The following is a 26,071-nucleotide window of genomic DNA, read 5'->3' as shown; positions in this document are numbered from 1 at the left end:
ATTTAACAGGGTCAAAGCATCACCCAGACCTACTGTTGCTTCTGCTTTTTCTCACAGAAAAGAAGGGTAATGTAATAAAGGAAAGTGCTGGCGTGACATCCCAGGGACAAATATCCTTCAGCCTGGGTGTGGGTCTGACTTGTGGGGGAGGCAAATTGCAGGTGTCCTTCATCCTGCCTCAGTTTCCCTAAGCGAGCAGCACCTGAAGCCCTGCTCCGGAAGAGACCACCTGCCCTCAAAAGCTGGCTGCAAACGGAACACTTGATCCGTATGGCCCGTTTTTGCTTCATCCACCCCTGATGTCGTGTCGCTACTATTAATTACCGGCGTGAAGAGCCGGCTGGGAGGAGAGGGCGGCTGTGTGGCGGGAAGAGCCGTCTCTCCCTCTCTGCCTCCTTCCCCTCTTCGCAAGCGGCGCGCTGAGGGGCGGTTGGAGCCGTTAGAGCCGTTGGGGCCGTTAGAGCCACTCGCGCCCGCCACTTGCCGCGCGGACTACGACTCCCGGCAGCCCCCGCGCGCTGCGGCGGAGCCCTGAGGGAGCGGGAGCTCCGCGCCGCCCGCCCCGCTCCCCGCGCAGCCGCGCCCGGCCGGGGGACGAGCCCGGCTGAGCGGCCGCTGCCGGCGCTGAAGCGGCTCCTCGCCCCGCCCCGCTCCGCCCCGCCCCGCCCCGCCCGGTCGGCGGCAGCCGCTGGGGCGTCTGCGGCACCTGCCCGGCGGAGCGCTCGCTCCCTGCGGCCGGCGCCCGCCCGCCCCGCCGAGATGGCGGATCCCGCCGAGTGCAGCATCAAGGTGATGTGCCGGTTCCGGCCCCTCAACGAGGCGGAGATCCTCCGGGGGGACAAATTCATCCCCAAATTCAAGGGCGAGGAGACGGTGGTCATCGGGGTGAGTCTGCCGCATCCCTCCCCGTCTGCGCGGTGCCGTGACAGGGCGCGCATCCCTGCCCGGGACGAGCATCCCTGCCCGGGACGAGCATCCCTGCCCGCGGTCCTGCCGCCCACAGGACCCCCCCCCCCCCCCCCCCCCCGCCGGGCCCCGCGCCCATTGTTCCCGCTGCGGCGGAGCGAGGGAGGCGCGGCGGCGCCGCTCCCCTCCGGCGGGGCTGCCCGCTCCCTTCCCCACCCCCGCCGCGGGCGAGGGCTCTGGGCTCCCCCCGGGGGTCGCGGGCCGGGCCCGGGGAGGGTGGGGGCGCGGGGGGCGGTCGCCGCTGCCGGCGCTGATGTCATGCCGGTGACTGGGCATGCTCGCCGGCGCTCCGCGGGGGCGGCCCGTCCGCGCCTCCGCCGCGCCCCTGCGGCGAAAGTTTGCCCGGTACGCGGGGGGCTGCGGCGGGGCCCCCTTCGCTGGGGCTGCGGGAGCGCTCCGAACCCGGAGCCGCAGCCTACCCCGCAGCATCCTTTCCGCCCAGCATCCTCTTCCTCACAGCATCTTCCCGCAGCATCCTCCACCCCCAGCATCCTCCCTCCCCCCAACGGCATCCTTCCCCCAGCATTCCCCTCTCAGCATGCCCCCCAACCATCAACCCCCCCGAGCATCCTCCTCCCCCAGAATCCCCCCCCCAAGCATCCTCCTCCTCAGTATCCTCCCCCTAGCAGCCCTCTCTTCAGCATTCCCCCTGCAGCATCCCACCCTCAGCTTTCTCCCCCAAGCATCCCTCCCCTCAGCATTCCCCTTCTCAGCATCCTCGCCCCCCAGCATCCCCCCAATCCCCCTCATTAGCATCCCCCTCTTCATCATCCCCTCCTCAGCATCACTCTTCAGCATCCCCCTCTTCAGCATCCCACACCAAGCTTTGCAGGGCCAGACAAAGCCGAGCTGGTTCTGAAATGCTTGGCAGCAAATGGTGCGGCCCCGGGTGGGGGAAGCACTGTCCCTTGTCCCTGTCCCAGTGGCAGCCGGGCAGCGCTGACAGGACACACCGAGGTGCCGGTGCTGGTGGGTCCCTGCGGAACAACTTGGGTTCTGCATAAGCATCGTTAGTTCAGTGACCCACACAAGGTGAAGCTTTTTCTGCTCATTAAAAAAAAATATTAAATAGTTTAAACATCAAGTTACTCCCCGCTTGGAGCAACTACACATCCCAACTCTGCATATTCCCAATGCTTTGTACGGCTGTTCACAATAGCGAAGCCTTTAAAATGAACAAAGCGTCTGTGTGCCTGGGCCCTCTGTGGTTCGGGATGTGGCTCCTTTGCTGAGCGTTTAACATGGCACAGTGCGTTTGTGAGCCTTACATAGGAAAGTGCCTTTGCATTTAATTCTTGGAGCTTTCTCAAGTGGATTTCTCTCTTGGGGTTGTGTTTGAATTCTGCTGGTGCTGGTTTTGGTGGGTGTACACAGACAATCTGCTTGAATTTGAGTTAGATTTTTGGTTTACTGTCTAAGCAGGCCATGGCTTTGGTGCTTTGTTTTATATATTGGTCTACTGTGGTTAAACCAATAATATGATCCATACTATATGTAAAGAGATCTTAAAACTAATTGATAATGCAAAGAGCAAGCAATTAATTGTATGATTTGTGAAGATTCTTATTAAAACCTAAGTTTTTTAGAAACGTTTTTCATGAAAGTTGCAAAACAGTTATAGGAAAGCAAGGGAAAAATAGTCAATTCTGGACATATGGCTAATTTGGTTTTTGTAATTTGTTTTTATTAAATGTTTTCTTTGTAGCCAAATTAATTTTCTTTGTTTGAAGGTTAAAGCCGTAACACCCACAACAGTCTGTTAACAATAGAATGGTCAAATTGGTTATCAATCTCAGTCAGCAAAGGAGGCCTGTCTTGGGTCAACAAATATTTGGAACCAAAGAATAACTGTAGCGCAGTTATGTGGATGTTTTAGAAACAAATGTCAGCAAATTCCCCTCCTCCCCCTTAAGTAAATAACCCCTCAGACATATTAAGAGTAGATTAAATACATGCACTGGAAATCCCTTAATGATGTTATCTTTTTAAGAGAAGTAGAATTTAGAATCCCTTTTTCCCTCCTAAGTCAATGTGCATCTGTCTATAAAGCATCAGTTGTCTGGAAAAACAGCAACTATGATGCTTTAAAAAAGGTGTTTATGCCTTGCAGACAGGAGAGAATTCCTTTAGTAAAGGTGAAAAGGAAAAATAAGAGTAACTGTCAATTACCTACCATGGAAGTTTAAAAAATAGTTAGAAACAAGAAAAGTGCATGTATTTATTTATATAAATCAATAGAAATATTTAATATATATTCAGTCTGGCAGGATCATTTTTGAGGGGTCATTTGCCATCTTGAAAATCCAGTGAGAAGCTTAGAGACGCATTTCCTTTCCCTTCATATGGCAAAATACAGATCTTTTTTAGATGCACTTTTTAGTCATCTCAACTAGCGAACTACATCCTCAAATACAGCTTCTTTTTTTTTGAAAGAGAAACCATCTGGCTGGGGTTCCATGGGGATGTTTGTAGTTTTGTAAGTGTAAATGAACATGATAATATTTCCGTGGGTTTTGTCATCTTTATTTGTAGTACTGAGCTCCTCGAGCTTTGGTGTAATTTGATGTATGGTGGATGCCACTGCAGTACGTTAGTAGAAACCAGCACGGTTTGTGATTATTTACTGGTTTAGCGTGGCTGCTGAGCTCCAACAAATAGTGCCTGGCGGCGTGGAATCCTGATTCTGGTGGAAGGGAAAGACCAGAGTAGACTTCCTTCTAGAAAAGCAAGATTTTACTCTCCAAAAGCTCTTAGAAAAAATTACATAAAGCAAAACTGAACCAGAACCCAAACCCTTTTTGTGTGTGTGTTTTACTATAGCACTTGAAAAACACTGCAATGCAGCTTTTATTTTTGTTCCATAAAATTTTGGAAAGAAAGGGGTTCTGTTAAAATTTTAAAAAACAAACCCACCAACGCACCCCCAGAGGAATTCTCTCATCACATAAGAGAAAACGAAAATATAAATGATTTAAAGAAAATGTCTATTTTCTTTCTGACTAGTAAGTCTGAATAATTTACGTCTTCCCAACACACAATTGTGGGGAAAATCCTTTCTGAACCTCCCACCGTCGCCTCCCATTATACTTCTCTAGCGCCTTGAGCAGATTTTCCAACAAAAAGATCACAACTTGATGAGCTTTCTTGGAAGCGAACAGCAATGAGGGAAGTTTTACAACTTAGGCGTGAGTTTCCCCAGGATATCTTTCACGCCGTGAGTAAAGTTGTGTCTGTACAATGCCCTGGCCCTGCGGTTCAGAGCTCTTTGTCAGGGAAGGCCCTGGGCAATGTTCTAACTCCATTCAAACCAGTTTAACTCCTCAGAGTTGGGATTTGACCCAGTGTCTTATATTCTCTTCCATCCATCTTCATGCTCTTTGTATATTCCATGTGGTGAAGTATGGAAGATAAAAATGTCTACCTTAAATTTTCCTTTGGTTAAAACAGAGAAAACCCACTGTATTTTGTTTCTACTTAAAGTGTAAATGCTAAAAACCTTTTAGATGTATCTCATCTTTAACCACGGCAGGAAAGGCTGACGGTGGTAAATCCATCGCTTTCTTTTGCGGTTACCTGCCCAACAGTCTCAACAGACTGCAGCTTCATTTTATGTTTCTGCTCCTCTGCAACCTCAAGGTGACTTTCTGAATTGATTGTGTTGGCTGACATACCTAAAAATGTATTTTTCTAGCTGGCTTGCTTCTTCTGGTCTTATTGGAGAGCGTGGAGCAGTTTGCTGTAGTAAGCAACTGAGGCAGACTTCTGGCCTGCGGTTTCTTCTTGCTTCCCCCTTCCTCCGAGTGCCTTCATTCCTGAGCATCTGCAAAGGAAGGATGCAGGGAGGCTCAGGACTTGGTGGGATGCTCTCCCCGAGGATACTTTTCTGGCAAAATCTCCTGTTTAGAAAGGAGAACATCTAAAATGAATCTTTCTAGCCAGCTCAGAATCCTCGTGTTAATATTACCAGAAAGAGGATAAAAGACTCTTCATTCCGGTTGTCAGCTGCTTTTGGAGCTGCAGCGTGAGGACATGTGTAAAGCCTGGCTTAGCACGAGCTGCTGAGCACTGCGGTTCTGGCTGGCGGGTGGGCAGTGCAGAGCCTTCCTCGGCCCCTCGCTGCCTGCACCGCTGCCTGCACCGCTGCCTGCACCGCTGCCTGCCCTGCCTGCACCGCTGCCTGCCCTGCCTGCACCGCTGCCTGCACCGCTGCCTGCCCTGCCTGCACCGCTGCCTGCCCTGCCTGCACCGCTTCCTGCACCGCTTCCTGCCCTGCCTGCACCGCTGCCTGCCCTGCCTGCACCGCTGCCTGCACCGCTGCCTGCCCTGCCTGCACCGCTGCCTGCGCTGGGGCCTTTAGCACAACTCTCTGCCAGCTCCCCCAGCAAACTGCACCTCAAAAAACAGTGGAGAGCTACAGGGTGAATGGGAGAGTCCCTGCAGGCTCCTGCCTGACTCCCACGGGGGAAAGTGTTGTTATTTCATCTCTGAAACATTCCACATAACTAATTCTTGTGCCTAAAACCAAACAAAAAGTCGTCACCTGATACTGTGCTACTGTGCAGTGGTCACTGCTGTTTTGCAGTGTCAGATTCAGTGAAATGATGGAAAACAGAAACTGATGGCTGGTTCCTTTGCAGTGGGTAGGATGGAATCTTAGCAGCATTGTGGGGTTTTTTTTAATACCTTCTGCTGTAAGTACTGTTTGGAATGTCTTGTGGAGACATTCTTGCTTGTTTCCAGCTCTAGAATATTTGGATATGTTTTACCTTTTATTTCATGTATGCTAACAGAGTTTGTACTAGGAAAAAAGGTCATGTTCTTACCTCCCTCCTGTACAGACATCTCTGTAGGCTGTTAAGCAGTTGTCACTCTGGTTAAGAAAGACCCACAAGAAGCCCTGGGATAGTAGATAAATTACCGCTTAAAAAATATCCACCCTATGCTGCATGGCTTTTTTTTTTTCATAGGGTGTGGTACATTGTATTTCTAAGAAAAGTCAAGTGTCCATCTCTACCTCCAAACGCACAGCGATTCTGCTTACGGGGGGGTTGTTCATCATGTATCTATAAATACCTTTTATAAAAAGCTCATTCCAGTTTGATGTAGGATGTGAGGAGAGATGTGAGTTCCATCTCGGTGTAAAATACGTCAGTGGATATGCAGCATGGTATTTTCCTAGCAGAACCCTTAATCTGGGGAGCTAATGCTGGCTTTGTCTCCAGCATCTTTGGGGTGTGTTCCAGCTCTGCTCAACTCCTGTATTCCAGTGAAGACTGGGCATGTTTTGTGTGAGGGCTTTCGAGAACGGCTGTTGTGAGACACAAGTAGCTGGTGTAGCTAGGCATGACATTTATATGGAATCACAGGTAGCTGAAGACACAGAAAGCTGACAAATACCTTTGTGGGAGTTGTTTCTTTCAAAAGTGTTGCTAATCCTCCCACACCCTAAGATTTTCCTGTACCCTGGCATAAGCTGCCCATGTCTCTAACCTGCTGCATTTTCCTGTTCTGTGGATGAGATGTACCATGATGTGCTGTGCTCATTCCCCTGTGGCTTTATGCTGTGTTGCTTTCAGGTCAGACTATTTCCAGAGCAGCAGCAGCACAAGACTGACAGATCTGGCACTTGCTTTTTTGGGTGATTTCTCTCAGTAGCTTAAGCCAGTAAGTATCTTGGGAAGGAGAGGAAGGCTGCAGATCACACCACATTGCTGTTCAGTTGGGAAAGAACAAATACAAGATGATTCCGCTGGCTCAGGATGGCTTTTCTGTGCCTTGCAGAAGAAACTATTTCATGCACTGAAGAACTGGTGTGGTAGTCATTCAGGGAGCTGCTCCCATGTTTGGTTTTTAAAGACAGGAGTTGTTTTCCTAAGGCATAATGCTGTGCTTCACGCTTATTTTCAGGTGTTTGTGTAGAAGGTTAGGATCATGGGACTGATGAGATCACCAATAGAGTAGTGTTTTTGTTCTGTTATTTACAGTCTGTTGGCTAAAGATTCACATAGTTCTGAATCTAATTATCAAGAAATACAGTACATTTATTTCTTGACACAGCGATACTTCCATAAAGCGCTGAAGCAAAGGTAATTTACAGTATTACTTTTCTGTAATGTAAGTCGGTGTCTACGAGCTTCTCCAAACCTCAAACATTCTCCTTCTGCACCACCAGCCTTTGCATCTGTCCAATTCCATAAGCTGGGATGGGGAGATGAATTCCTATGGAAATGCTGCGGGTTAACAGGGCGATGTGGCAGATGCAGAGCTTTGACACGTCGCACAGGGGCAGAGCATGGTGTTGACCAGAGGGTCAGTGTCTGCCTGAGCCCTGTGGGTCCTGGTGCTCTGGGGGGTTCCCTGGGCTGCATCGCTGGTATGAGGAGGAGCAGCAGCCGATTTGGCTCTGGGGACTCCGCTGGCACCAAACCAGTTTTCTATGATGCTCGTGAGACAAAGATACATCCCTTCCAGTTGAGGTTCAAAGCAAAATCCTCGGCGTGTTAAACGCTGCTTGTCACATTCTTGCCAGATTTAAGCACAGTCACTTGTGCAGGGACAGTGTGTCTTCGGGGGGTTCTGTTTGTTTCTTTTCTGGGTCCTCTGCTGTTTCTGTGCTGGAAAGGATTTTCTTTCAAGCTTGTCTGTAAGTGCTGAACTGGAGGAAAATTATTTAACACAGATCAATGTGTGCTTCTTGGATGAAGTTACATGTGCTCCTCTGTTTTCTAAAAATGTAGTGAGAAATAAGGTGTGAAAATTGTTTCTATTTCCTGGTGGTGCTAGAAAGATGGTTTACTCAAAATACACAGCTTATTATTTTTTCACCAAAGCAAGTTCTTTTCTTGCTTCCTCAGGGCGTTGAACACTTTTTTTGCATTTTTGTAGTCCCATTCAGATATCTTTCTCTAAAAGTATCTTCATCCTGCATACCTATCCTGTCAAAAACCACGAATTCCTACTTAAAGCTTTGAAACTGAAAAAATAGAAGATATATTTCAACAAGATAGATTGTCAAACAACTGGAAAATGTAGTCTCATGCCACTCTCCCTGTTGTCTTTTTCCCCTCTGGTAGCTGCTGCAGGATGCCTTTGGTTTCCACCCTCCAGCATCTGCACTCCCGTACCTCGTTCCAGCTTGTTCTATGCTTTGTTTCCATCCCCTGGGATGCAGCAGTTAGTCACTTGGCTTTGGATTCATTTAGTAAATGGCTGTTCAGTCTGGTACAGGCAGATTTATGGGTATTTGGGGAAGTCTGGGAGTACGTTTTTGTTCTGCATCGCTGGAGATGATTTCTCCTGAAGCTTCCTGCCCTGAACGCAGGCTCAGCGTGCAGTGAGGAAGCTGGTAGGGAGTGATGGGCACTTACATCTCCACATATTGTTTCAGTGTTTCAAACTGTGCTGCAAGAATAAATGCTGTTACAAAGGATAAAATGAAGGATGAGATGCCACTTATAAGTCTTTAATATTAATATGTTTTTCTCTGTAGTAGTTTTTTTGAGGACTGAGGTGGGGGGGGGGGATGCTTCCATAAAAACAGATGCTTACAAGGAGGATTTAATTCCATTTTTCTTGCCAGTTTTTAAGTAGACTGCTTACACCCTTGGTATTACCTTTGTATCCTTCCTGTTGTGATTAAAATGACTTACCTTAGGATTTATTTTCTTTCAAATTTCCTGGTTCTGAAATGCCTGATGTGTTTCCAGGCACTAAGGTCCATTCCTAACGCTGTAACCAGTGTATTGGAGCGAGTTGCAGAGCTGCAACACCTGCAGATCTCACAACTCTGTTTTCTTAAAGGTGGGCTTCCTTCCACTGAGAACAACGTTAAATGCAAGTTAAATATCTTGTGTCATCAGTATTTGTCTGTTCTTTTGTTTGAAGACTTCACTGTGCATAAATTGAGCTGTGTCATTCATTGGTAACACCATACAGGTAGGGAAAAGGGGAGTAGTGGACACGTGTTGAAAAGGGGGCAGTGACAAAGAAGAACAGGGTGATCTGGAAAAGATGCACACACAATTCAGTTTCTACCTGTTAGTCTCATTGCTGATGCATTTCTTGTTAAATTCTGGCTGGTTTAGCTGAATACGAAAGTGCATTTGGAATTTGATATGAGTGTTTTAATCAAAAGATCTCTTCTACACAAGGGGATTTATTGTGGTTGGTTTTGTTTGTTTGTTTTTTCCTTAATATAGACAGCAGTCATGTGCACAGGATATTTTGTGTCTGTGTTTGTTGGATCCCTTTGAGCTTGGCGTGTTGTGTCTTAATGTAGCCCAACAAGACCAAACACAATTACCTACCAGCTCCTTTCAGACTCTTTACTTGCCCTCTTTTGTTTGCCTTTGTGTTTCTGCAGCCTTTTAAAACTCAGAGGTAAGACCCAATATGAAAAGATGTTTACTAAGGGGAAAAACCCTGTATCTGTGTGGGAATGAGGCTTGGTTCAGGGTCTGCTCTCAGTCCTGCTCTTGAGAAGCTGCAGGGTGAGGCAGCAGTGGGCAGAAAAAGCGAAGGGACACTGGATCCAAGTTATTTGAGACAACAGCCTGGCTCTGCAATACAGGGTGATCTGTGCTGCAGCTGATGCTGAAGGATATAGGAGCAGAAAAGTGATTTAGAGTTGCTCAGTGACTGCTTGGCACTTTGGACTGGACTGTGGTGTTGCCGATGTTTGGTTTGCCAGCCCCGCTGGGAGGTGCACATGGGATAATGGTGCTTGTCTGGGGGCTGGCTGTGTGAACTGCGAAATGCCTTTGTTCAATTTTATTGGATTTGGGAGTGCGAAAATATTGCATACTTGAAAAAACAAAACCAAAACCAAAACAGACAAAAAAGAAGGAAAAAGAAATGAACAAACAAAATTCCCAACAAAACAAAACCAACACAACAGCAAAAAAACCTTTACCTCAAAATATCCAAAATGGGATCCTTAGAAACCCTAAAGGTGTGGACTCACAGGCGTGGTATTTCTGATGGATTCCTGATTTTATTCATCTACTGGAAAGGGCCAAGCTGTTTCTACATATTTATGGCCACTTTGGTTCTTGACTTTTTATGGGATGTCCTGGCAATGCATGTGATTGTTATCAGATTCCCATTATAAAAGCAGTAATTGGTCCCATGACAGCTTCAGAAAATGCATATTTTCAAATAATGAGATAGAGTCTAGTTGAAACCAAGAATGCTGGATTTTTTCCCCATGAGAGATGAGTACTCAGAGGTAAGAACTTAAATATTTAATAGTCCTCTTAGATGTCATTGGTAAAAGTGCTTCATTTTTTTTTCAGTGCTTCACTCTCTGCTAAAAGAAATCTTACTCACTACCTAGTTATGATGATGGATGGGAGATGCTCTGGGTCCGTGTAAGAGAATCTCTCCTGGGTCAGGGAGCACCAGGATTCTTGAAACACTGTGGTTGTTTTGAAGCTGTTGTTTAATGTTTCTGTTGTGTGAGGAGGATGTGATACTGGAAAACACATTTTCTTATATGACCAATGGCCCAAAGGCTTGCGATAACTTTTGCTGTACTCCTGAACAAAATATTCCTCAATTTACTTAGATGTTGTTGCTATGACACGGTATTTTCTATTTATCTGTCCCTGTGGCAGCCTGTGTGGTAAAGGAGACCTCTTATTTTGGGGGTGAAGGTTGACTTTTAAAGTCACATTGGGAATCTACAGGGAAGTTGAGTCTATGGTACGCAAGTATCTTTATGACTGCTAAATAATTCTCTCACTTAGTGAAGGATGTGCAGGAGAGCGCTATCTGAATTGGGGTAACTGGGTTAGTGAGTATTTTTAGCAAAGCTGTTAGCAGAAGTTGGATTTTTCTGTGGTTGTAATCTCTTTTCTTCACTGTACCGTTCTCCTGCATTGCTTGAATCTCTGTATTTAGGCCAACAGGGAGATGCGGATAATGCTGCAACTTCTCACCGGGCTTTGAGATTTCGTATTGTTCACTTAGTAATAATCTGTTCTAAAACTCTACTAAGGAAAGTCATCTGGCTCCTTTTTAATACATTGCTCAGTAGTACAAGTAGCTGAGTGGCTGTACTTGCAGGCACTACCGCCTGCTGCGGGAAGCGCAGAACGCAGCTGGAGGATGTATATACCCATGGATGTGTCTGTGTATACTGGACTAGCTCGTAACACACAGTTGTGTCCCATCAAGAGGTGCTTGTGACCCGTTCAGCTGGAGCAGTCCCAGCAAATGTCTGGCTTGCCTTGTTCGCTGTGTACCTGGCAGAATGTGCTGATGGCTCGATCGATGCCACACGTCCTTCTGAACCGCTGTGACTCCTCTGACCCTGGGAAGCCACGCCACTCCTCGCGTTTCCTGCTGACGCTCTTAGTAGCTGTTTCAGTGACACTGCAGACACAGTTCTCTGCACCCGTACAGCTCAGTCTTCTCCAACTGCAGCAGTTAATTCCTTTTTAACAGCCCAACACTGATTTTTGTCACCATATAAATCGCACAAAGTCCCACTACTGAAGAATGACCTGTTGGTCTCAAACGGCTACACCTACGTGATATTCATTCTCTTCTTCTCTCCCATTTTGTATTACATTTCTTTTCCCTGTCCTTTTTGATCTTGCATTTTGTTTGGTTTTTCTCTCTTAGAATCTATCTGTATGCTTTTTTATTTTCTGGGTCAACCATAAATACGCAGTGGAAAACTCTGCTGTCATTTGATAAACACATTGGCTTGATTATTTTTCACTTTATGGTATCTTTTACAATTTAACTTCAAAGCAGAATAGTTCAATGATGCAAACAAATCCTAAAGCAAAGTTAATCTTGCTATACAGAAGCACGTTTCTTTATACTTGAGAAAAATGTTTGCTTATATCAGTAATAAAGGATTTATTCTGTCCATTGCTTGCTTTATGTGCAGCCCAGATTTTCTGAGTATTATGGAGTAACCTTAGCCATAAACTTCAAACAAAACTGTTGCCAGCATAAACAATTTATTTTATTGTGCCATATGTGATCACCGAGCTGTGAAGCGCTGTGATAGCGTCGCCCCCCCTCTTTCTGTGCGGGAGGAAGGTTGGACTCTGCTGCTGAGAGCTGGAGCAAAATGGAAGCACCTCAAGTGCTGTGTGAGCCAGTGAGCTGGGAAAAAAGAGTGAAAGATGAAAACCTCTGGTTGTCAGTGCCCGGCTTGGGAAACACCTGCTTTGGGTTCAGGTTTGGTACTGGAACTCAACAAGCCTGGATTTGACTTAGAAGTGACCTTAGGCTCATTAGTGCCTTGGTCCCCTGTTTATACAATGGAAATAAACCTTCTTTTTATCTGTTGTTAGGTTTGGTGGTTTAAATGTCAGGGTTTTCTGATTTTTGATCTATGGGAGCTGCTGGTGCGCTCTTTGGTTTCATTTTGAGAAAGTCGTTTGAGACCCTCTGTTTAAAATGCAACAAGCCTGAAAGCTGTAGGCTTGCTGGCAGACATGGGAATTCAGAGCAATTATGCTGTCCTGCAAAGAGGTTCCTTCTGTCTTCAGGGTCCTGCTTTTCTGAAGAGCCGTCAGTAAGTGTATAAATGTATTTTCACCACATGCAGTGGCTGAGTGGCGTTTTTTTTCATTGTCATCTTACTTATTATTAAAACCTGCCATTTGGAGTGGCATGGATTTAAGAGACCTTGAGAACTAGGCATTGTAAATTGAATAAACATCAAGGACGGGGAAGCCAAGAGACCTCTGTGGCTTCAGAACTAAGGAGGCTGGTGTGGGGTATGTTTGGAAATAGTACTAGATAATGAGTGTAAAGGTAAGCAGGGCAGCTGGAGGTTGAAGTCTGTCGGCAGAATGGCTTGTGACTTAAAAGGAAGAGTGACGAGTGTTTGCACACTCCTTATCCTCCTTATTTTCTGCTACTTGGCAGTCCCGTGTGTTGCAGGTTTTGTTCATTTCTACTAGAGAGAAATAGGAATATGAACCATGATTTATGTAATAGACAGACACTGCATTTGTATGACTGTCGTCTTATAGGTCTTTTCTTCATTTTTCTTGCCACAATGGGTCAAGAAACAAAACCATACAAGTGCTTTCACTTGTGTGTAAACATTTAACGTGATCATGTTTTGTGCCTCCTGAACACTGTGAGGCAAGATCGTGCCCTGCTTTGAAGATTTGGAAAATGCAGAAGGAATATCTCAGCATCACTAAATCTGATAATAGAATTACTGTCAGATAATTCCAGCCAGCACTGCTTGTTTCTAGATAATTTAGCAGAAAGTGGGGCTGGTCTGCTGATCTCATTGCTGGGCTGTAAGAAGAGATGCGCTTATATATTAGTGCATTTCTAACTGCAGGGAAGGCACAGGAAGGAGGTATGAGATAAAAAAAAATCTATATTTGCACATAAAACCAACAAAAATTACCAAAGAAGGTCCAAGCAGTGTGTTTCAAAAAGAAATTCTGCAGCTCTTTGTTCTTACAAAGTTCACTGGAGGATATTTTCATGTGTGCCTCGTATGTTTTAGCCAGCTCAATAATATCACTTTTATTTCTGTTATTTGTGTAGCAGTTTGAGCTATATTCTGTGTATTAGCACCATCAGATCCCCTGTGCCAGCTGTCCAGGACAGCACAAGTTGTCACCAGATTTCTCGGTATGGGTTCTCACTACAGAGAGCCATTCGGGACCAGTTCCACTCAAAATCAGAATGAGATTTAAACAACTCTGAATTACTTGATCACTGACTTAATTCATCAGTGATGGATTGACTTACCAGAAATACAAAAACCGTATTCTTAAATACTTTATTTTCATCCTAATAACTGGTGCAAAAATGGAGAAGGCAGTAATTCCAGTTTCTAAGAGGTTGCAATTTTTTGTAAGGATGATTTTTTTTGTCACTACTTGTCTAATTACTAGGAACTAGAGGTACAAATAAGAATGCTGGCGCTGGAATACGATTGCTGAGTATTACCAAGCCAAGCAGTGCAGTAGCATGACCCTGTTCCCACAAATGTATGGGCTTTACAAATAATGTTGGGGTTTCTGTTTCACAATTCCCTGTTTGTTTTCCTACCCCCCAGAGACAGAATCCTTATTTTTTAAAATTTTATTTTAAAATGTGATTTAAAAAATATAATTACTTGACCCCAAATGCTTTAGCTTGAAGAAGACTGGGTGGTTGGTGCTCACATTGTGAGATTTGGAGATATAAAGTAAAACTGAGAGTTTTGCTTTTTTTCCCCCCTCTAGATAATGAGATGAGCTATATAAGGAAATCAGTGCGACAAGCCAAGACACTTGTTGGTTGTAAGGTTATGGGTGGGAGTGAGTGGGTTCCTGTCTGTGCGGGTAGAGGGTGGGGATGCCAGAAGCTGGTGCTCTTGCCGGCTGGAGCTGAAGCTGCAAATGACCAACTTGTGCTTGGCTGGTTCTGGGAGGGTTTGGTCCCCCCAAAGTGGAGCTGCCTCCTCTCTCCTCCACCCCTGCCTGTCTTAAACTGGGTGAATTGGTAGGGGGAGAAGCAACTAGGCAAATGGAGATAAGAATCAGAAGAAGAGGTAAAAATATCAGTAGAAGTGTTACCAGAGTGGAAGGAGGTCAGCGATTTTTGCAGCAGGAATCAAAGGCTGCATGAAGTGCTGCAGTTACTGCATGTTCCTTCCAAGATGATCTGACCTCACTCCTTATTCGTATTAAATAAGCTTTTAGATGTGCATTTCGCATGTGAAAGGCGGGTCTTGCAGCAGTGGGTCTGCCCCAGGTGCTGGAGAGTCCTCGCTACCAGAATGGGCAGAAATGGTGGGAGCTCATCAAAATGGCCGCGCTCGCGAGTGGGGTCTCTGTTCTCGGGCTGTGTTTGAAGAGGTTTGTTGCCAGGAGCAACTTGTCTGCATTACTCGGTGACAGGGTAATTGCACTGCCTGCCTGACATCTGAGCTTCCGGGAGGGCTCTTCCATGCTCAAATTGGAGCTGTTACTATAGCTATAGAGCCGAATATTTCCAATATACTACACGAGCCTAGGCTGCGAGCAGTCAAGCTACAAAATCGAAGGTAATGCCAGGGCAGCTGTGCATCAAATATCTCTGTAGATAAAACTAGATACAACGCTGCCGTGTGTGCTGCCCTGTCGGTTCTTCTTTTGAGTATCACTTTTCGATGGAAAAGGTGAAGGGAAATACAGAAGTAGCGGTGCGGTCATTCTCCTTCCTTAATCCCTGATGTATATTCAGTGTGTGTGGTTTTAATTGCATTGCGTGAGAGGAGGTTGGGGCAGACTAGTGACAGTATTTCTGTTATACTGCGTGCTTTTAACCAGGAGGTCAGCAAACACTGAAGCTCCTAGAACTATTGGCATTTAGTGTCTCAGTTTGTAAATGAGGAACCAAGTCTAAATTGTTACCGGTCTCCCAGTAACTTAGGAACATGCTCAACCAGCCAGGTGTCAAGGGCGAGGGTTATTTCCTGATATCTGGGAGTACAGTTCCTCCATTAGATTATGGACTCTGGTATTGTCCTTTCTCACCTGTCTTGGATGCAACTAGTCTGGGCTTTTGAACACCTGAGATCTCTCAGTTCTTGAGGGCAGAGAATAATCTACATGTACCGGTGTTGCCATTGGTCCTACACTTTGTTATCAGTGACAACGGGATGAGAACAATTCAACCCTGCTTGGTGGAGCGTGTCCTCAGTGGAGAACCATGTTCTCACCATGGCGTGCCACCACGCAGATGGCATTGGGGTCCGCGTGGGTCAGCGTGATGGGGGTCGGTTTGGGGAGCAGAGGGGGCCCAGCGCCATGCTGCCTGTTGGGGTCTGGGCTCCCTGCGGTTGGGATTGCCAGGGCAGCTTCGAGGCCCTCCGGGAACTCCTCCGTCACGATTCGGACACACAATAAATTAGTGGCTCTGGATTAATCCCCGGGAGACTGAATGAGTATACAGCCCAGCTGCAAATGGGAGAGTTTACGCTTGTGAAATGCTTTCTCTGCAGAACAAGTACCGGACAATGCAGGCAGTGGGGTGCAAGCGTCTCACTTGTTTCTTTTGCCAATATATATCCAGCCTGACACAACGCTCTATGCCCAGTGGTGTAGTTTGTTCTCTGATCCCCTTCAATCCTTGCTTTTGTGGAGCATGCTGAAAAGAAAGCTGCTCTACGGACCAGTGATGCCCTCCCATTTCATTTTGACCTCTCCTGACCCGAGGTGGATTTGAAGCTACATCTGACAGTGCTCAGTATCCCATTACTAATCTCCTGAGCCGCCCAGTTGCCCCATAAATCTGTAAGTGATATGTTTAACAAAGTGGAGATTAACACAACGCTGCCACGGCAGAATTAAGATGTAGTTATGTCTTGAAGCAGGGCTGGTCTATGTTGTGCTTCTCTTCTGTAGGTAGAGCTGACAGTCAGCATCTTACTTGGGACTTTTAATTCACCAAAGCTGCTTCACTTCATATTTTGAAATGTCCACTTAGTTGTTGTTGTTGTTGTTTTTTAATATTATACACGCCGACAATAAGCAGAGATGCTGCTCCACAAGTGGCTGCCCACCCATGGGGTGGCCTGGGCTGGCTCCTCTTCCATTGCTGCTGTAGGGAGCTGCCTGAGGACAGGTTTTGTTACATTCTTTTATGGCTAGGAAATGTTTCTGTTGTTGTTTAAAGAAAATAACAACCCCCCAGTACTTTAAAACCAATTTTGAAGTGTTGTGTTTTTGCAAAACAGACAATTAATACATTGTTCTCTTTTAATTCTGAACTGCTACTAAAATCACAATACCTTTAGTTAGCAGAGCAAGGCTCCTATAATTATGATAGTTTTCTTTCTCTTTTCTTCTATGAAGAATATTTTTCTGTCTTTTCCTTCCAAACTGTTAGTTTGCCTGATTTTGTATACAAAAGAAATGGTAAAATTCTTTTCTCCAGTTGATGGAAGGCAGTGGGGTAGGTTGGCTGAAATGCTGGAGCCTGGTAAAGCCAGAGAAATGTTGATAGTTTTGAGTCTGGCTCACCTGCAGAGCCGGGTGAGTGCTTTTTTTTCTAGGAGGGTTTGGAAGGTGTCTGTTGCAAGTGGAAGCTATCAAAAGCAGGTCAGATGAGGACCCTGTGTTCTCATTGTGGCTCGGAATATTATGCAGTAAATATCCTCACAGGATTTCTGTTTACTTAAGAACCTCTGATGTCCAGAGGAACTTTATCTGAAATGCGACTGACAGCATTTTAAAGTTAATTTGATTTAACTTGTCTGTGCTTTGCTGAAGTAAAATGAGTAGATTATGAAGGCAGCTTTGAATAGGCACGAAAAGGTTTATTAAATAAGTTAGAGCATATTAAATGAAATGAGTACTTATCTGTTACATGTAATACAGTGGGGCAAGCTACCTGAAAGCCAGAGGGATGGTGCTGGGGATGATGTGCTCCTGTTTCCCCAAAGACCGTTAGAGTAGCCTGTGTCTCATTCCTTGCTCTGATGGGTTTATACCTCTGATAAAGCAGAGAGTTCTGCTGAACTCACAATCCCATGCGTACTTAAAAATTCATTTTGTGAGGAAAAAAATGAAGAAAAAATTTTGCAAAAGAAACACAAGTGTGAAAAAGTTATCCAAATTTCTTAATGTGGAGTGAAAGACCTGGGAAAGGGGGAGTGATGCACAGCTTAAGCTAGTGCTGTACAAAGCATCAAATTAGATCCTTTTCCCCATGATTGTTAACATAGCTTCATCTTTTCAGAGATTAAATTAACTGTGGGAGGATAACACCACTTTCAAATACTCAGTTTTGTGCCATTGCATAAGCACTTAAGTAATCGAGGCCCAAATCTGCAAGCTGCCTCGTAGGGCACTGGTGGGCTGGAAGGATGGTGCTAATCCTGTTGGAACTGGGCTGCACCGTGGCAGGAGTACCAGAGGATGCTCAGACGAAGTGCTGCTGGTACCGCAGCATCCACATGCCGTGCTCAGCGCTGCCGAGTGTTCCGTTGCTGGCTGGGCAGAGGATGGCGAGGAGCTGGAGGGGGCTGCATCCCAGCGATTTTCCGCCTCCCCATCCCGTTCCTGAGCCACGCGGTGCTGGGGACACCTGGAAGAGGAGCAGGAGGAGGAGCGAGTCGCTTGCCCTCAAGTAAGAAGAGGTCCCGTTTTCCAGAGAGCTTTTGTGGGGTCTGTGGTGGCTGAATGCTCCGGGTTCATCTCATCCTCTGGATGGTGATGACTGGTTTGCACCAGTGCAAGTAAATAATAATGGAGGGCTGTGACTCTGAGTGTCACTGTGTCAGAAGTATAAAATAATGTTGCTAAAGAGTATTATTTAATAGTTGTCTTTGTACTAGGAGTTCTTTATATTTAAAATTCATCCGAGGTTTTTCAAAGACTGTATTTTCCAGGTCATGTTTCTAGGTGGAAGAAAAACTTTAAAATAATTTTTAAGGCTTGGTTTCCTGAATTGTAGATCTATACCAAACTAAAATAATGCTTTCTCAAAACAGGATTTGTTGCAAGGAGTTAAAGGTGCTTTGTGCTGAGAGTGGAAGCTAAAAGTGGATCTCTGGCCCTGAGCCAAATTCCATCAGCTCCACAGAAATATTCATAAGGCAGATCAATAATTAAGCCTGCTATGCCAAGGTAACGTTGTGTTTGACTCAAATTGCTCTGCAGTGCCTGTTCATACATGACTGCTTGTTTCAATTTATTTTCCAACTGAGATTTAGGAGTGTTACCAAGATTTAAGAATTTCTTTTGGAGAACTTGGTTTGTCTATGTAGTGTATTCAGGTTATCCTGATAAATGTCGATATTTTTTTATCCCAAGTGTTTTGAATTCCAGTCCACTGGGGGAATTGCTACTGCATCAATGTTTTCAAAGAGCAAGTTAACAGAGAAAACGAATAGGATGGTAGTAGCATTTCATAGGTATGACTGAATAAAGGGAAAACATAAGAAACAAATTTGACTGGTTTGCTAACATGCATTTATTTCCTCCCTCTGTCTTTAATCCTCATGTTTTCAATCCTCACTAGAGATGGATGGCTTCAGGAGAAGGGGATAGATACTGTTTCTTTCTTGTGCTTTATCAGCAAATTAGAAACAACCTTGTAGTTGCAGAACCTCTATAACTTGTGGGCAAAAACGTCCTTCTAGAGAAATTTGCAGGGCCAGTTATTTATCCCATTTGTGAATGGAGCACATTTGATACAGCGCTCAGTAAATGTTTCCTCTATATTTTGAAAGGAAGTAAAGGCTTTAATTCCAACTCGTATAGGCTAGAGGGGAGAAATGTGTTTTATGCCGCCTTCTGAGAGAGAAGCTCAGTGCTGGGTGAGGGATGTGCCTCCCCTGAAAAACTGAACTGCTGCTGGTAATAGTTTGCTTTCTGCTCTTTGAAAAGTTCTGCCTTCCAGACCTGCAATTATACATCTTTTATTTATAAAACCTCTCCTACAAGAGCACTTATGGTAGTGAAAACTAGCTGGGAAATAATTTCCTGTTAATTAAGCTCCTACATATCACGTGATTCTATTACCTGTATACTCATGTGTTGTTTGTACTGGCAGTGGCATCTTGTAGGGTATATTAAACCCACTCATAGATCATTCATTCCAACTGCATCAATAAAACTCTTTGACTTGAATAGAGAGCCAGAATAATAATGACAGAGTTTCAGCAAAGTCATGATTTGCCAAACAATTCATCTGATAAATGAAGCCATGTGATTTGGCCCTGTTTTGTATTTGCAGGGACCAGAAGGTTTCCCGAGCTATCGGCTGATGATTGCAGGAGCGATGCACCCCTTTTACAGCGGCAAAGGGGGTGCCTTTGTTTGACATGACTGTGGAGAAAAGCACATTCTTGCCTTCTGAGGGAACACAGGACTAAAATGAATGAGAGGGACGCTGTGTACATGATCCCTCTGCCCATTTCAGCTGAGTGCCCGAAATATTGGCTGTTAGAAAGAGCCAAATCTGGCAGCCTGGCGACCTCCTCACACAAAGATACAACTGCTGGCACAGCCACATGGACCTGGTGACCTGTGGTCCCACTTTGGTTGCTGGTGCTCAGACCCCCGTACACATGTGCGCACACAGAATTAACTCCGTCACCCAGGGACAGAGTTAGAAAGGAATTTATTAATAGCAAGATGATAGGACTGTGCTGATCAGATGTGGGATGTGGCCGGACGAGTGTAGTGACCAGCAGCTTGCTTACATGGCTGGTGCTTTTGTCCTTTTGTCCCATGTTTGTTCCTCCCAAACCACCCGCATCCCTCCCTTTCCTTGCCTTGAGGATATACTGGCACAATATTTTGCAGGCAAGTATGAGGGAGCTTCACCTCTGCCATCAGCACGTTTGGGGTCAGAACTGCTCTAGGCACATTCCCAACTGCCGGGTGTCACGTAACTTGCTCCCAGCTGTTGTCTGCTCAAGCAGAACAAACTTGTATCTCTCCTGGGAGAAATCTGGATGGTATCTCTAATTCTAGGGGATGTTTTCAGGCTATAATTCCTCCTCAGACTCAAACATCTCCTTACAGCCCCCCAAAAAGCAGAGAAACGCAGCATTTTGCAGGCTCTATTCTTCCTTTCTACTTTAGCAATTAAATATCTGAGCTACGTGCTGGCTGTTGGAGATTCTGTTCTGAGCCATCTCACCTGGCCTGTGGTTTTTATAAGGCACTTTGGGGATGAGCCTTGAGCTCTGGATTCTGCCTCCGAGCTCAGTTTCCTGGAAGTCGGGTGTTGTCTTGCTCAGCATCATAACCCCCAGGTACACTGGTGGAGTCGACCCTGAACATCCGTCTGAAGATCACAGAGAATTAATAATGAAATTGCATTAAGACTCCTAATTCTTAGCATGCAGCTCTAAGCACTGAGCACTTCTCGTTTCCTGTCTATGTGGAATTTAAGAGAGTTGAGGTTTATTTAATTTTTCAAAAAAACAGGAAATATATTTGATTATCTTTAATTGAGACTGCTTTAGCTTCTAATGATAGCACTGCTCTGTGATGTTACTTAAAAATGATGGTTTAGGTAACTCGTACATTTATGGTTTGGTCCTTTTTATGCTTGTGATATCCTCAGGTTATTTTTTTTTAAATGCCAAGCCTGTAAACTCAATAGGAAACTCTGTATGTTAAGCTGGTGAAATAATTGGCAATACATAGGAATATCTTTCTTTGTGCTATGGAAGGGCCAGAACAGTATCTATCTTGCTGTCAATACAACTTGAACAGGAATTGTGTGGGTGGGTGGGAGCACTTATCCCAGCCATTATGCAGCAGTGGCACAAGTTAATGGAACAGATTGTCAGGGGGACGGTAGGAAGTAATGGCATAGGAAGGAAGATGTGATTTATGTATGAGAGATAATACACTGCATATAATGAGAAAGTTTGAAAAATAATGTATGGAGGAGGTGCACAGATAAAACTGTTATCATCAGCTCAGAAAATACACTTTCTTTCTAGCTGCTTATTTCTTTCTTGAGTAAGCTCTAATAAGGCTGAAATCTCCCTGATATTGGCATTTAATTCAGGCTGAGTTACATTTGGAAAAAAAAATGAAAGCAGTTCTGTTATTTCTGAAGTTGACAGTAGGGGCCAAAGTACTGCTTGGGAACACGCTAAAAATAAGGTGATGTTCATGCTTGCTCACCGTCCCTCTGTGTTTTGGAGTGAAACCTTGGGATCTACCAGCATGTTGCCTTTGTAGGCTGGATGTGGCTTTTGTTACCTTTGAGGAAAGCCTGTCACAATGAAGAGCTTAATGACAACCTCCAAAACAAAAAAATCCCCAAACCAAGGCAGGCTTGAAGCACAAAAACCCTCCCCCAAAACCTGTAAATTCTGCTTGAATAACAGAGCGCTCTCATTTTGTGCAGTTGGTGACAGATGCCTTGTGATCCTTCACATTCATGTATTTTCTTCACATATCTGTGATGAGTGTTCAGTGTTTTAGCTACCCAGAAGGGAGGAAGAAATTGGACTTAGGTAGCACATTTGTGAATTGCTGCTTTAACATTTGCAGCTTTTCAGCTTGGCAGATAAATAACAGTTGCAGCCAGTGCCTCTTTCAGCTGCCTGCAGCACAATTATGATGCGATTGTTTCAGGGTATCTCTGATATTATAGTTGTTGAGAGCTGGGTAGAAGAGCTGGATTGATGGCACCGGGGCAATGTGTGCCTGGAGCGCTGTGTTTGCTGTGATAGGATGATGTGCTGGCATCGCTCTCTGCTACTCTCTTGCATTGCTTAGTGAATAAGCCTCAACTCAAATAAATGGGATAAGTGGATGGCTGAGGTTGTGTGTCCATGTGGTCTTTGGCCTCTTGCATTAGGGCTCATTGTCTAGTGCTTGGAATAAGCAAAATGGGGGTAAATAGGTAGAGAAAACTATTTTAGAAGTTGTTCAGCTGGGTGGCCCTTCTCATCCTGGGAATGAAGAACAGTGTCTGGCTGAGAACCACACAGTGTGCACTGTCGTGGAAAGCTGTGGAGAGACAGGGCTTGAGGTGGGTCCAGCTGGGTGCTCCCAACATCGCACCGCTCTCCCAGGGGCTGGCGATGAGGACTGGGGGCTGGGGCTGCATTGGGATGTCAGTCTGGGGCTGTGTTGGGATGTCGGTCTGGGCCACCTCTTCGGTCTTGTGTCTTACCAAGTGGGGTGCTTGGATGGCCCAGTGTTCACCCCATGCCAGCACAAGACCATGAAGTCTTTACTAAATGATTTATAAATCCCTGCCTTATCCTTGAGATCTGAAATTCTGGGAGGAAACGTGACAAACACACATTGCAGGCAACCATCTCTCTGTCTTATTTTCCCCTATGGCTGTTAAGTAGCCGAGTTTAAGGAGCAGGCAAGTGTAAGCTTATGATATGCTTGAAGTAAAATCAAAGTGTGACAAAAATGGCTAATTGAGCACAGCATTTGAACAGCTGGCGGCAAATGGCAGAAATGGCACATCAACTCAACAGAACGAGACTCCTGCATCGGGTACCCAGCCACCTCGCAGTCAGCTTTGAAGCCCTCGTTACACTGTTCTCGGAGCAGGTGTCATGTCTTCCAAGGGAAATATTACAGGCTTTGATGGAAGATGAGAAAGATGTTGCACGTCCGCTTAGTGTAACTTTAAATAAAGGAATTGTATTTTAAGTGCAAATGTCTTGCTTGTTTTTGAGTTGTAAGGAGCTGAACTGCTGTCTTAAGAATTGATTTGCCTTTTAAGTGTCATACAAACCTATTTTTGGGATTGCTATTATGTGCTTCTCTTGTAACCGATTATACTCGCTACAAAGAGGAATCAACATGTTCTGCAAGTGTATGTGTGGGTTGTGCTACACCGTATGTATATAGGAACAAGTGTCAGCTGTGGTGTCACCTGGGAATTAGGGCAGCTCAGTGTCTGTGGTGGTTCAAAACCTGGAAATGGGCCCAGTCCCATTCAAAACATCATCTTGGAGCTCTTTCCACACAGCATCTTGTTATTTGTTGGTGCTAAGGACAAAAATAATGACAATTTCTGAATAAAATACAAGCTTAGGGCAACATAGCAGCCTGACTGGGCTGCTTGATCGGGGCCTAACCTGCGGTTTTAGAAATGAAACCAGGCTGGTTCTGCTGAAGGAACATGTTGTGTGCTGGGCCACCCCGGCCTCAGCAGGAGGCAGCTCTCAGGACCTGCAAACCTCTCATTCTCTCTCCTTTGAGCGCCGTTTCTTGCACCACAGCTTTCACTAGTTTCCAGTAGCGAACAGCAAATCCTTTGCAAATATTTATATGGCTATTCCCCCGTAACTCCCAAGAGAGGGAGAAAATAATCAACTTTCAATTGCTGATATTTCAGCTTGTTGTCTCCTGCAACTGTAGCTGCTGACCCAAATGGGAACACACAGAAAACATATGCCACAGTTTATTTGCCAGCTATAGAAAAGACGGTTTTGGAGCACATGAGATGTCACATCTGTTTAGTCAACAAAATATTGTCGTCTCCATTGCACTGAATGGCTTCCTTTGTAGTAAATGCTGCATTTCAGGATGCCTGTTAAATTGGGTCTGTAAACTGTTTTAAGTGTTCTTTATCTTACAGAGTTTCTCTTCTGTTTGCAGCAAGGGAAGCCGTATGTCTTTGATAGAGTGTTACCTCCTAATACAACGCAGGAACAAGTTTATAATGCCTGTGCCAAGCAGATTGTTAAAGGTAGGTGTTGTCTTTGTTTATTCTTGTTTGGGGGAAGGGAGAAAGATGTCTCACTATCCCCTCAAGCTATTTGAAGACAGGATAATAACTGTTTAGTTGTTAGTTGTCTGTATGGGAGCTTAGTAATTAGTAACTCCAAGCATTTCTTTTCTTTAAGGGCTTGTCTGTGTAAAGAAACTAAACCCAACCAAAAAACAAAACAAGCAGCTGAAGGAATTGCATTAGTTGTTCCTTGCTTTCTCCTTGTCTATGACTATTACTCCACACAAATACTTGCTTTTTGTCATATAAGATAAGTGACAAAAAGCGTATTCTTAATGTAGTGTGGAACTGTTCAGGACCGGATGAGCGTGGAGTAGCTCTGTCTTTGAATGGAATGATGGGCCGTTAAAGGAAAACAGCACTGGTTTTGTAGCTGTATTTTTAAAATGAAATGAGAGCACAAGTCCCTGGGGGATAGCGCCCTATTTGTTTAAAACAAAACCTTCATAAACAATTGAAATTTCAATATTTGAACCTGAGAATCAAACTTTTTGGGTTGGCCAATTTAATTGACACCTCCCAAACCACCCTCAGACCTCCCGCTTGGTTCTGATGCCGGACGGTCCATCCACACTGGTATTACAGCTACTCCAGCATCTCAGGGGCTACCAGTAGTACCTGGTCTAGTTGTTCCCTGGCCTCGTGTGGTGTCCCTGTTCCCTGCGGGATCTGCTTCTTGGTTTTTGTTTTTGAATCAAAGTACGGAGACAGTGGGAGTGGCATGAGAGCTTTGGGGTTTTTCAGAGGGACAGAAGCTACTGGAGCAGTGTCAAAGATCTCACCAGGGTTTCAGAAGTGGAGCTGGATCTGCTGAGAGTTTCTGTGTCTGCCGGTGGGGAGATGTCCCCGGGTGAGCAGCCCTGCGGCGAACCCTGGGCTCTGTTCTGGAGGAAGTTACTTGGCTTGTTAGGACAACCTGGAGCAAACCAACGTGCCTGTAGTCTAGATGATGGGGGGTGAGGACCAGGAGCTAAATTATTTGATGTTGGAGAGAGGAAATGAGTCATAAGACTTCAGTTGCCTCTTCTCAGAGGGGAGCCTAATTACGGCAATTCTGACTTCAGACGGCTAAGCCTGTAATAAAAGCTGGTGGGACTGGAGTTGTAGAGCTTAAAAATCATTAGTTTGGGTTGCTGACATGCCACTCAACTTTTGGAAGTTTGAGGAGCTGTTTCAATGGTACAGTGTGTGCTGACAGAAGCAGCACATCGCTGTTTGTAGACTTGGAGAGGGTATTATATCCCCTGTGGAAGTTGGTTTCCTCTGAAAACGGTGAAATAAAATCCCGTTTGAGAGCAATTTGGAAGACCTAAATCGGTGACCAAGTCTTCTTCATTAACCAAATATAAAGGGCAATACTTTGCAAAGGCCTGTTTGAAAATAGAATGAAAATGTGCTTTTGCATTGGACCTTCTAGATACTTTGACAGGCAAGTTGGACATGGGGGGAGGATGTAGAAGAGAGGAAAAGAGAAATGGGGGAAAAAAGAGACAATTAGAGAAAGAAAAAGTGAGAAAGAGAAGGGTGGAGAGGGAGAGAAAGGGAGAGGGAGGAGAGGAGGAGGGTGCGAGACAGCGAGATGGGGAGAGCACGGTGTTACTGGAGTGATGCTCTTGAGCTCTGGGCTTACATTTCCTTATGTTTGATTTTCAGTGTAAAGCCTAATAAAGTGAAGAATGTGAAATGGACTGGGCTGTTTCTGATAGACCCGAGCAATGTAAATTACTGTATGGAAATAAGAGCCGAGTGCATTACAACTTGGAGCACTATTGAAATATTTGAGACTTTTTTAGATAGCTTTTCAAGGTTACTATTTGTTATCAGATTGCATTATACTCCAGTGAAATGGCTGATGGTTTCATTGTGATTAATGTTTTTACAGAAAATGCCAGCTGGCCTAACAGTC

At 45.1% G+C, this 26,071-nt stretch overlaps 1 protein-coding gene across 1 annotated transcript in view; it reads left to right on the top strand.

The window, feature by feature from the left end:
• Positions 1 to 641: 641 nt before the first annotated feature.
• KIF5C (kinesin family member 5C) overlaps positions 642 to 26,071 on the top strand; it is a 76,220-nt gene continuing 50,790 nt past the window's right edge. The window contains exons 1-2 of the mRNA XM_065070220.1: positions 642 to 885; positions 24,033 to 24,123. Of these exons, the coding sequence (XP_064926292.1) occupies positions 760 to 885; positions 24,033 to 24,123 (217 nt within the window). The 5' untranslated portion in view covers positions 642 to 759. The remainder of the gene's footprint in view (positions 886 to 24,032; positions 24,124 to 26,071) is intronic.

This window comes from Columba livia, chromosome 7 (assembly GCF_036013475.1).
Source record: "Columba livia isolate bColLiv1 breed racing homer chromosome 7, bColLiv1.pat.W.v2, whole genome shotgun sequence".
NCBI lineage: Eukaryota > Metazoa > Chordata > Aves > Columbiformes > Columbidae > Columba > Columba livia.
This window is presented reverse-complemented; position numbering and strand designations above follow the sequence as displayed.